This window comes from Eretmochelys imbricata, chromosome 13 (genome assembly GCF_965152235.1).
Source record: "Eretmochelys imbricata isolate rEreImb1 chromosome 13, rEreImb1.hap1, whole genome shotgun sequence".
NCBI lineage: Eukaryota > Metazoa > Chordata > Testudines > Cheloniidae > Eretmochelys > Eretmochelys imbricata.
The window spans coordinates 21,128,837-21,141,341 of NC_135584.1; the positions used below are offsets into that span (position 1 = coordinate 21,128,837).

Here is a 12,505-nt window from a genome sequence, read left to right on the forward strand (position 1 = left end):
CTTTTGGTGAAGGTTTTAAAGAGAAAAACAGAAGCTGACTGTGACTGTGGGCTATAGTTATTACTAGTGCTAGGGTCGCTTGCCCCTGCGATGGACTTTACATGCTCTTATTCTGAGGGTGAGAGCTCCCACAATGCCACTTCTGAGAAGTGAACCACAAGTTTCCCTTACTTTTGTATATGTGGAGGGGGGTGAGGGGGGTGGGGGAGGGGAGCTTGCTTGTACAGTTTGGTGAGATGAAATGAGACCTTTTCAGTTGTTCCTAAATAAAGAGCATAAAATACGAACAGGAGCGGCGTGGTGATGTCTGTATCAGTTGGAACGGTGGGATTAAAGGGCCAGGCATGTTACCTTGTGCTTTGCCAAGAGCTCCTGCACAGCGGCTCTTCGTCACAACTCTCTTTTCAAAGCCAGTTGTTTGGGCGTGGTGAGACGTACTGCCCAGCTTTCAGCACGCGGAGTCTAACAGGGAGAGCGTGCCTGGTGGAATGGCAGCTGTGTCCTGAAGGGGGAAGCACACTTCTCAAAGGTAAGCCTCTAGGACAGACAACCCTTTGAAGTCCACGGGGATTTGGCTGCGCCAGACCATCCCTAAGCAAGGTCGCCTCAGTCCTCTGTATCTGACACACGCACTTCCAGATTTAAATCAATAAAAACTCCACTTAAATATAAAAGCAGCCATGACTTTCGATCTGCTGCCCCATTGTGTCACCAAAGCCAGAGACTTGATGGCTGAATGTAAATCAGCTTCCAGAGAGCATATGGACAGGGACAGCCTTGAAGGCAGGAGAGGGGTGTCTGGATTTTAGTTCACACTGATGTACCAGTTAGGATCACCCCAGCTAACAGCATTCAGTCTGACTGCCTTCCAATCACCACTCTGTTCCCACAAGCAACGGGTCCTGAAACACAGGGCATTAAGGTAGTATGGGCCAGTGCTGTGCATCATGGCTACTGTGGAAGATGCATTTGATTTGCCAGAATTTGTACATCACAATCTCCTAACCCTTCTCCTCTTTTTAAAAAACAAGCTTTCATTGAGACACCAGGGTCTGTGTGGCCTTCAGTACTGATGTCATCCCCCTTCCAGTGAGCCTGGCTACTCCCGAGAGTGCAGTTTGCCCAACAGAGCATGAAGACACACCCTGGCAGTGCCCAACGCCCAGCAGCAATGCTGCTAGACTCCCCCACATAGACTTAAAAGAAAGTGATGGTTCCTAGGGCGCATGGGAGGGTCTCAAATGCTCAAGGACTGTCTGGGCTTCCTACTGCATTGGTCCACGGAATCAAATAACTTACGCATCGTGCACTCTTCCATCCCCCTGGAAAACAGCACGACAGAATTTCCTCAAGCAGCCTGGTCCAGGCTTTGCAGGATCCATATTCCTCTGCAGCCTTCCTAGGTGTCTTGTGCTACGTTCTCCCTGACTGTTTATCACTGTTTCAGCTATTTGTCTGCACATGTGCTCCTTGTTATAAGAACATACCAGGGCATATTGTTTGCTTTGCCAATTCTCCCTATCCAGCCCCCTCTGCACAAAACACAATGAGGAAAAAGTAAGTTGAGGACTTTTATTGGACATTCTGGTCTTTAAAAGAGTGACCTGAACACAATCCTCAGGCTGAGTGGGGAGTATGGCTCTTAAGTAACACCAGTCAAGAGTCAAACACAATATAGTGCACTGCAGTGGAGCATACAGCCTGCCTCAGGGGCTGTAGCATGGTCTGTTATCCTGCCTTGTCATTCCACCCCCATGATAAATACAGTCCCTTTAGAAGGCTGGAATAACCTATCTTTCAGGCACCAGCCTAGAGAGCAGGTACGAGTTCCTGTTGTGCAATTGAGTAGCCATTTATCACTAGCCCTGGAGCAGCTGTGTTCGGAAAAGGACACATTCACTCTGCAGATCATGCAAGCGCTCAGCCAGAGTTGTTCTTCCTCTCACTCTAAAAGAACAGACAAAGCTTTGCCACCTCCAAAATAAGGGTGGCAACAACTTGTCTTAATCTCAGCTGGAGAAGCCACCAGTCAAAGCAGAATTTGCAACTGCTAGCTCCTAACCTAAACCAGAGCTACTCAGTCACGTGAGTTTCAGCAGCCTGGAGTGTTCCTTTAGAGGCAGCACTGCCAGAAACCACCAGACTGGTGGCTGCATGGCAAGTAGGAAGAAACTTCTGTGGAGCTGCACCTGCTGCCAGCAGGGCTGCATTTGGCTCAGTATCTTGTGTAGCTTCTCTGGTGAGCCTCAGCTTTCTGAACTCCATTTTCTTGCTACATGGTCAGTTGGAAATGCTCCCGCAGGGCCTCCGCAGCGCACATTCCCTACCTGGTGTGCTGTTTGGATGACAGAGAGCGAGAACCCACAGTACTTCAGACCTCATGCCTGAACTGTTTACAAGGCAACATGAGGGCAGAGAGAGAGAGAGAGAGAGCGAGCTCCAGGGTCTGCCTGAAGGCGTGAAAGAGACTGCCCGCAAAAACCACAGCTAGCTGCTGGCGTGAAACGCACTGAAGAGTGGCCACTAGCCCGCAAGGTGCTCTTCTGCAGTGGAGCATGAACTCGGCAGCTAGGGCAAACCTCGAGAAAGTGGAGACGTTACACACTTAACACTGACTTTTTTATTGTAATTTAAAGCTAGAGGGGCCTTGTAAACTTTGAGTTTCACTACTGGACCCAGAGGCAGAGGCTATACAGGTACTTTGATACAACAACAATAGGACTGAGGTGCATCCTGCCTGGTTCTTAGAAAGTACCTCCCTATGGGGGCATGTAAAAGGAGGGAGAAGAGGCAGGTCCCTCAAGGGAGTGGGAAACATTTACATTGAGTTAATGCTGTAAAAAGCTTCCCTACCGGCTTCTGAGCAGGGCTGGGATCTAGATTTCTCAGGACATAGGCTCAAAGTGAGTTTGTTTGATTATAGACACAGTTTTGTCTCCAGCCTTAATAGCTGACAGGCTATACACATTAATACACTTCATTATGGGCGTAGTAGTAGGAGGTGGTTGGGTGGTGGGGTTTTTTTAATTTCTCCACTCAAACACACACCAGCAGAGAAACTGGAAAAGCTGCCTGAAAGTAGGCCAAAGCAGTGACGTTTCCATAGAAACCAGTTCACAGCGTTCCGTGATAATCACAAGCACTAGAGGTGCTTTTCAGCAGGCGAAGTTGGGCTAGAGCCGGTTGTCCCCATTCACCCTGGTCCTTCGCAGTACCCTGAGGGGAAGAGAGGAAAGGGGAGGGGCTTGAGATGAATTCTGTGGCAGCGACCTTAAGCAACTGTGCACTACTCATAACCCCAGTCATTGCAAGGTCACCCGGCTCCAGCGCTGGGCCACAGGCTGGGCTGCTAAGCCCTTATGGTCTGTCAAGCCCTTATGGTCTGTCTCAGAATTGTTCGATAGAGCTGGCAGAAGTGTGTGTTTTGGGGTTTGAGAGACATTTCAGGTGTTTGAAATGTGGGCTCTGACGCTGAATGAAACCCAATTTGCTGAAGTTTCTTGGCAAACAGAAAATTTTGTTTCAGAAACACCAAAACCTTCTGGTTCCCAAATGAAACATGAAACTGACATTCTTGTCAGTTTCATGGCTGCTAGTCACTCAATATCCCTTTTACAGAGCTGCTGCTGGGGCTCCCAGGGTCTGTTGCTCTGGTGCAGCCCCATAATGTGGACTGGCCAAGGACCTCGGCTTCCAGACTCCTGGCCCAGGAGGCTGCATGGGCTGTGTGACTCCTAAGCGGGGCAGCCCGAGCCGGGAGTCTGGAAGCCCTGAGGTCTCCAGCCTGAGGGCAGTCTGCATGGCTGGGCTTCCCCAAACCCTGTACGCCAGTCCCAGGAATTCCAGGCTCCCAGCTTTATGGAAAGGAGCCCTCAGAGACTCAGGTTAAGCCAGGACTCTCAGAGCTTTCAAGGTTCTCAGCTCCCAGCCAGGAGCCTGGTAACCCGACTCTGTGACAGGAAGCCTGGCAGAGCTGGAGTATAGCCAGCCCTGAGAGCCCCAGCTACTCCTCGCTTACTGTTAAATAGCATGAGGGCTTCCTTCCTGCCCAAGAGGCTGAATGGCAACCTGTGAGATACACACCTATCCTGCAGGCCAGGACTCTGCAGATGAACCTCGCTCCTCCACCCTTCAATATGAAATACAGGCACTTTGCAGGTACCTGACGCACCAGCGTGGGCAGAGAAGCCGCACTGCCCGCTGGGCAGGTGGGGACTTTGCTGCAACAGCCCTGACACAGGACCTACATTATGACAACAGGCTCCGGTGCCTCTCCATGAATGGTAGGATGTCCCCTGTCTTAGCTCTGCCACTAAACCAAACGCCTCCCTGGTTCGCACTGGACTCCTGGTAACTTTCTCCATGGGCTGTCGAGATCAGGGCGCTTACATTCAGACAGCATCACAGGGAGACAATACGGAAAACTGACAACTAGGCAATAGAAGCTGCACTGATTAAAATCAAGGGTAGCTTGGATCCAAGGCCATGCTTGGTTTACATTGTAGGAGCTCAAGGTAGAGAGAACAAGTCCCTTTCCAAAACTCCACTGCATTACCTTCGCTCTCGGCTGTCAAAATGGTCTGCTAGCTGCTCCCGGAAATCCTCAAATGGCTGTTGGTAGCGAGCGTCGAAGGACCCTTCCCGGGCTCGGTTTGTCAGGAGCTGACTTGAAGGGTCTCCTGTCCGTTCTCGGAGGGCCGAGGCACCGAAGAGGTTAATTTCTCCATTTTCCTGCTTGAATCAGAAACAAGGGGAAGTGATTTTTAAAGCACAGCACTGGGACTGCACGCACATTCTCTACCAGGGTAACAGTGCTGCAAGGAACCACAACTGTCTGTGTAGTTGTGCAAGCATGAAGATGGTGTGACCAAGTCAGATGTGCAAATGCGCATGCAATGGTGTGCTGATGCTCTTTAGACATCTGCCCCAATTTTAACAGACAAACACTGGCCTTAGGGCAAGATTTTGTTTTTTAAAAGACCTTCTGCTAGAAAGGGAATTACCAACCCTTCAGGCAAAACTTGTGCATGGCAGAACTACATGAACCAGCCCAATGGAGATGAGATACCAGCCTCTCTCCCTCTTCCCTGCCCTAGAGGGAATAAGTTTAGAAGCCAGCGGGGCTCCTGGGCCTGGAAGCTAGAACTATACCTGGTCAGACGGGAGGTTTAGAGTGGAGGATCCAGTGAAAATCAAGTGCAGCACAGGGAGGTGCATTCAAGCTTCATCCCCAGAGCTCTGTTCACCCCTGCCTCCCCCCATTAGGATAAACCCAGCTCAGGCAATGCCCCTCAGGGCAGAGGGGTCCACGATGTGCCATGCTTGTCTCCTGAGCAGGGGCTGCCAGTTATTCCCAGCTGTGTGGTGGGTTTCACACAGGGACCAGCTTGGAAGAATCAAGCTGGTTTGCTGTGAGAGACGAAGGGGATGTTCTGGGCTAAAGAACTACACCTCTTGAGTCTTTAGGATGGAGGAGGCCATTCAAAACCCCGCTTGTGCCGCTGTGCAGTGGGCGTGGCAGAGAAAGCCGTGGACTCTTTAACCAGCGCCAAGAGGTCGGGGCCCCATCCTTAAGAGCCACCCAGGAGATCGCATCTCCAGCACAGAGGGCGAGTCAGTGCTGACTCACAGCAGGCAGTGCCACCCTGCTTCCTGGAGCGCCAAGCTGTTCAACAGAGGTCTCTCCTCCAAGCACGGACCAGACGTACCCCGGCTTAGAAGGGAGATCTGTTGAGATGAGACGCTCAGGCTGTACAATAGCAGATGGGAAGTACGAGTAGTGAAGTGGTGAGGAAACAAGGAATCACAGTCTCACTTAGAGTGTGTGTACACTGCAGTCCGAGGCGCGAGTGCAGCATGGGCAGACAAACCCGAGCTAGCTTTGATCTCGCTCGCCCAGGCGACGACAGCAGTGAAGAGGTGATGAGCTGCTTGAGGGTGCAGGGTGGCCTTGTACATCCGTGCTGCTGCGGTTTCGCTAGATCAAAGCTAGCTCGGGTACGTCTCCTTGTGCTGCAGTCACATCTCTCATTGCACTGCAGACATACCCTTAGTCATCAGGGGAGCTCAAAGCCTTCTGGACCAGCCAACCTTCGGTTTCTAAGCCCATCGGTGTATCTGCTCTCTTGTGTTGCGGAGAAGGACAATATTCAAGTGGACCAGCCTTACCTTGCCAGGGAAGATCTCTATTTTAACAAGCAGGGAGGCCAACTCCAGCTTCTCGCTGTAGTTGTTCTTCAACGGCACAGCTCTGTACCCTGATACAAAGAGAGCACAACCGTTACTGTGGGAAGCCCAGGGAAGGGCTGGCTAACAGGGGCCATGCACAGCACAAGCAAAGCCTCATGCACACGGCCACTCCCTACCGGGCACACATCTGCTTGCTCTAATCAGCACAAAGCAGATGGGGCATTTCTTACACACCCCTGTGCAGAGGAGCCAGCACTACGTCTGTGCCCACTTAATCCTTAGGTTGAGGCTGTCAAGGAAGCTTGAGTGGTGTACAGACTTCATGCTGGCCCCTCGGCATAGGAGGTGAAATTCATCAATTTTAGGGCCAGAAGGGACTGGTCTGACCTTCTAGTGTGACCTGCATAGTACAGACCAGAGGCTCTCACCCTATATGTCCTGCATCAAGCCCATCACTTCTGTCTGAGTTACAGCATCCCTTTTAGAAAGACATCCCATCTGGATTTAAAGATTGTAAGGGATGGAGAGTCTACCATGTCCCTAGCCACATGGTTCCAATGGGTGAATACCTCTGTTAAATGTCCACCTTATTTCTAGTTTGACTGTGCCTAGCTTCAGCTTCCAGGCAGTGGATCTCATTAGGCATTTTCCTGCTGGATTAAAAAGCTGCCTACTATCTGAAAAGCTCTTCCCCATTTCAAGCCCTGTGAGCATGACCCAAGGCAACAACGGGTGCTTGTTGCACCAAGGCCACGTGCTCAGAAGTAAATTGAAGGGATACAGGCCTCACCCTTCCCCCAGTGCCCTCCTGAACCCAGAAACCAAATAACTGATACATCCCTAAAGGGAGCAGGGCACCAGCGGAGCCCTCCACACAATATGCATGGCTCTGCAGTTAGGAGGCTAGGGGAGCAAAGCTCAGTCTGTTGGGTGCATCCCACGTGCAGCAGAATCCTAGTGATTTCCTATGTAGGAGGGTTTGGACGCAACCCAGGAAGAGGGTAAGTTGATGGACCTGGAGCAAGGGCCGTTGGCCTACGCCATCCCCAGAAGGTGACCAGGGGACTTAGGGACAGAGGGGCAGATCAGAGGGGATGTGAGCACTGTTTTCTGCCATGCTGCCGACCCACCCTGAGACAGGTCCTTCCGCCACAAAGTCTGCGTGACAGCAGGAAGGACACACACACGCGTGGAGACACACAACTTTACCGGTCTTCAAGCCTTTCACTGGGAATGTGGCCTGTGCCAAGAAATTCTCGTCACTGAACATGTCCTCCTCATACACCACGAAGCGCAGGAAGGCGAAGTCGGGATTGCTGACCTGGAAATTGAAGAGCTTCTGGGGCCAGAATGGGTTCAGGCCATTGTCCGCTATTTAAAAGCACAATCAATCAATCAATCAAAAACCAGCCCCAACATTCACTTTGTCCCCACGCTTCTCCCTGTTTGATTTCTCAGAAAAATATACTTGAAGTTTGGCTCATTTAGTGTCTGGAGTGAACCCTGGAAACTGCTACCTTCCAGAAATCTTGTTTCCTTTGGCACATACAGATCTAACAACAATTGTCCAGGAGCTCTGGGCTTTGAGCTCTGTTTGTACAGCACCTAGCGCAACAGGGTCCTGGCCTATAACTGAGACTTCTAGGTGCTACCACAATACAGCTTTCCTTTCTAGCTGGCCTTGCAGTTAGCCTACTGTGTATTCAGGACACAAAATCAAAACATAAGAAACAGCGACCAGAGTCACCTTTGCTTGTGGAGCGCCTCAAAAGAAAGTAGCCAGCAGCAGACCAGAGGTTCTCAAAGCTATTTACAAGCATTCATTAATCATTCTGCTCAGTCAGGCAGTTCAGCGTTTATAAACCTCAGAGAGGGAAACTGAGGCACAGACAGCTCAAGTGACTTGCTCCATTTCACACCTCAAGTCCATGGTGCAACAGGGAGTGAACCCAGGACAGTGGACACCCACTCCCCCGCTGTAACGGTTAAACAAACATTTCTTCACACCTCCTTCGACGGTATGGCACGAAGTTCAAAACCCTGCCACTGTGCCTTGGCGTGTGACTGAGTCCAGCAAACTTGCCAGTCACCCTCAGTTCTACATTAGCTGGCATTTCAAACAAATGGCAAATCATTCAAAGAGTCTCCGAGCAGCCCAGCATGCTTTGAGGCGAGGAAGAATTCTCCTAACGCTTCCCTCAGGGGAACAAGCACCTGCAGTGTGGCATGGGTTACACTCTTTGAAGGGACAATGTCAACTGGAATTTTTTAATGTCGGCCCCTTTAAAAATAGATATTCATTTTCTGACAGTGCCCTTCCCCCCCTTTAAATAGCAAGTACTAGAATTAAAAGTTATCCCTTCAAAGGGAACACAGATAAGGGTTTCTGCTCCTCTGATGGAGGTTTCTTTGGATCTTTTCAGCCAGAGGGGCAAGTGACTCGTGGTGAATTTCATCCCAGCTGTCTATAGAGGGGAAAACCATGAAAATGGCTATCCCCGAAGTGCTCTCAATACAGAGGAAACACATTGAAATAACAGAGAAATTGTGTGTGTGTTGGGGGGGGGAGGAGGGGGAGGGCAGGTTTGCTAGCTTCTTTCATTTACAGTCTTGGTCTCTACAGGAACTGTGGTGTTTGCAGGTGGAAATGTGCTTCTCACATTGACATGTCCCCCAATAGCACTGAGCTCACACCAGGCAGTACCGGAACAGAGCCCCTGCTTGGCTCAGTGAAGCTTTGAGCTATCTGCAGGGTGTGCAACGCTGCTCACCACATCAAACGGCGCCCACAGTATATTCAGGACGAATGTTTAGCATGAACACGAGGCTTCCTAAGCCTCTCGCTGGCCCCATGCCTACAGGCTCAAAAGGTGAGAGCCGCAGTAAAGTGTGTGTGTGGAGGAGGGAGGCAGAGGCAGCTAACACGAGGCAAGATCCTGGTGAAGAGCGGCAGGTCGATGTACAGACTGTGGAGAAGCCTAGCCTAACTCCTGTTAAAACTACAAAGTGCTGGGTCTTCAAGAGGAATTTCCCTCGTATTCGCTAACACACTATCTTCCCCCAGTGAAGATGCATGCCCAAGTGTCAGATCACACACCAGGGTCAATGGGAAGGGAAACCGTTTACAAACAGGGAGAAGCACATTCTATCAGGGGCTCCCTTTTCGCAGGCACAAACTGCACCCGAGATTGTTTTGTGCCCTCAGCTCTATTGGGAGAGCCAACCCGGGTACTCACCCACGATCTCCGTCTTCTGTTTGGCATTGTCGTACTCCGCTCCAGACATCTCGACCTCCACAAACGGGCAAACGATCCCCCTCCCGTTTTTGGGAAGATGTCGTGCCCCAAGGATCTAGAAAAAGAAAGAAAGAATTTGAGGTAATGAGGAGAATGGAAAATCGCCTTCTGACCTGTGAATTGTCTTACACCCACTGTGTCTGACAATCTGTACTGCAGGGTGCTCCCCCTCCCCCTGCAAGCAGAACAAAGATTGACAGCCAGCCCAAAGGCAGGACCACCCTCTGCAGAACCCCAGAATGACAGCTTCCAAAGCTGAACATTATTAACTACATATACCACTATGTCGCCCAACATGGGAACCTGTAACAGAGCCCTAGGGAATAGACCAATATTCCCTAATGCAAACACACATGTTCCATGCTAATGTGGGAAAACAGAGGATAGAAGCAGTAACTTCAATTCTAGAAGTGAATCCTTCTCCAGGTGAGCCAGACTGTCAAATAGGGAAGGTATTAGAAGGCAAATTCACAGGTAAGAAGAAATTTTTCCTCTCTTCTCCCTCACCCCCGTTCAACACTCTATACTGCGGGATATGCTAAGTAGTTCTCAACCCCAGGGTGGGAGGAGGATTAAAACCGTGCGCTGAGCCTGGATTACTACTGGGGATGCACATTCAGAAGTACCCTGCTCCCAAAGCTGCATCCGAAGAAGAAAGGACATCACCCTTGAGTGTTTTGTGAATGCTGATTGTCACTAGCTGCCTGACAGATTTCTTTATGTGAAGAACCAGATCTTCTGCCAAGAGGTCACTGAACCCCTCAGGGAGTGGGCTCTAATGCTGTCTGGTGGACTCACTCCAGAGGCTCTATCGGCTTCGACAATAGATGCCTTGATGCTTTTTTGTTGTGGAGGAGTTAGAGGCCTCCTTCCCTTTGACAATGATACAAGATGAAAAGTGCTGTGGACCTCCGATATGGCTCCATGTGCTTGAGGAAGATTTTGAGTACTCTTCTGACATCTAATATAGGCCATTCAATCTCCTAGGGGTGCTTAGTATTGGGGCAGAAAGACAGCAACCTGGGGAAACCTTGGGGGTTCACCAGTGGAGCGGCCCTGGCTCCAACCCACAGGGAGAGGGGCACAGTACGACTGTCTGATGTGGAGGGGTAGGAATAAATGGACTGATGTGGAGTGGGGCGAGAACAACTCTGTTCCCTTGCACATCTCGCTCAGGATCACAGCAAACTTTACTGAATATAACATCCCTGAACAGCAGGATCAGCCCTATTTCTGGTCCAGAAGATAACCCTGTTACACACACTGTGGAGAATGTGGCCCAAGGGTTAATGTCATGCAGAGAGCCAAGGATACAACCCAAATGTCTCGCCTCCCAGCCCCATTCATGGAACCCACACTTCCTTCCTTTTTCATTCGACTGCAAGGTTTTATCCCTTATTAGCCAGTTCAGAACCACTATCTTGGCGTGGATGACCAAGGCCCCCTCACTGGGGAGGCCATCCTGCCTTACCGGTACAGCAGATGCTACAATTGAAGGCAACCTTTCCCCAGTGCACCTGCTATGTACAGCAGTAACTATCCTCCAGGAAGGGGAATTCCTTTTAGACCCCACATGACATCAGGGGGTCTTTGCTCGGGAATGATGTAATATTATTATAGCTAAATGCTTAAGGACAAAGGGCACAGTGTCAGATGCCTTTACCCCTTAATAGGCCATCAGCAGCTCAGGCAAGACTCAGGGAGGGATACCATAGGGGAAAGCCATGCCTGAGGTGATCCCACGTTCCCTGTGGATAGATCTCTCACTGGCTCTGAGGGACAGTAGGCCCGGTAAATCTTTTGGGCATCAAACCTTCCAGGACCCAGCTTTTCTTAAGCCCCAAGGGGAATCCTCTCACTACCATGAAAAGCCTGAGAAAGCGCAATGGGTACCACCTCTTACCCCCAACATGTTTGATCCCTGCTGGGCCTCAGACGCACCCCAGGGAGTAGCTGGGCCAGTGAGTTAACAATTGCCGCTCCGTGCCTCAATTTCCCCACCTAAAATGGGGATAACGATACCAACCTGCAACACTTCGCTGAAAGGCAGCTGGGATTTAGCCCCAAATTCTCTGAGTCCCTGCTCTCTGGGAAGCTGCCTCTCTCTCCCCTGGGCAATATCCTGGCTGTAGAGACCAGCTGAGCCCTGCGGGCCTCTCTTGATCTTTGTTAACCTTCAGGTCGCACTGCAAAGCTAGTTTACTTCCTCAGGCTCCCGGGGGGGCTTTAACTGAGGGGAAGGGGAAAGCTTGCTTTGGGTTGCTTGGGAAAGATCTTTATATCTGGGGAATCGGTTCATGTCTTGCCCTACAATTTTCGCAGGCCTGGAGCAAGGGGTCATGGTGTTTTTAGTCAACCTTAATGAACCACCTGTGAGAGCATCACTCTGGCGACAAGTCGTGTGTGCGTGCATGCATTTTCCCTCCCTCACATACGCTTCTAATTGAAGCCGGAATCACACTGGTGATTGGACAGCAGCTGCCCTAGGAGTCTGTGGTCCTGCAGGGGCAGAGCACCACCTGCTGGTGACAGAAGATGGTCATTTTTCTCCTCTGCTCCTCCCTGGCAGTTCCAGGGGGTGTTTCTCTCTTCTCTCTTATGCTTCCAAGCAGACCCTGTCACTAGACTCAAGGCAGCATACTGCATCTGGGCTTGGTTCTGGCTCAAGAGTTGCTGCCCAAATCCAAATCACGCAGGTATTAACGGGGCCAGGACAAAGCCTCCCCAATAAAGAGCACGTGACAATCTGAGTGAGAAGAGGCCAGAGGATGACAGGCATAGGGGAGGAACATAATTCTCTACCAGTATCCCCAGGTAGGATTAAAAGGACTGATTCCACATGCCTCTCCCACGCAGTCAGCCAGGCCCCTCACCTCCAGTCAGCCCCTCACCTCCAGTCACCTCCAGCCAGGCCCCTCACCTCCAGCAAGGGCTCAGCCAAACCAGGAACAGAGCTGTTGGCAGATGTCCTCTACTCCCCCCACACAACACTCTGGGGATCGCAGCAGGGACAGCCATTC

The 12,505-nt window shown here is 50.8% G+C and overlaps 1 protein-coding gene across 2 annotated transcripts in view; it reads right to left on the bottom strand.

Moving 5' to 3' along the window:
- Positions 1–1,636: 1,636 nt before the first annotated feature.
- The window catches only part of PLCG1 (phospholipase C gamma 1), a 94,714-nt gene continuing 83,845 nt past the window's right edge, over positions 1,637–12,505 (bottom strand). The window contains exons 28-32 of one of the 2 annotated variants that reach the window (XM_077832305.1): positions 9,426–9,540; positions 7,399–7,560; positions 6,169–6,257; positions 4,556–4,731; positions 1,637–3,216 (exon numbers count right to left, since the gene is read on the bottom strand). In XM_077832305.1, the coding sequence (XP_077688431.1) occupies positions 3,174–3,216; positions 4,556–4,731; positions 6,169–6,257; positions 7,399–7,560; positions 9,426–9,540 (585 nt within the window). In that variant the 3' untranslated portion in view covers positions 1,637–3,173. Of the gene's footprint in view, positions 3,217–4,555; positions 4,735–6,168; positions 6,258–7,398; positions 7,561–9,425; positions 9,541–12,505 lie in introns of both variants that reach the window. The other variant, XM_077832304.1, reaches the window with a different exon arrangement.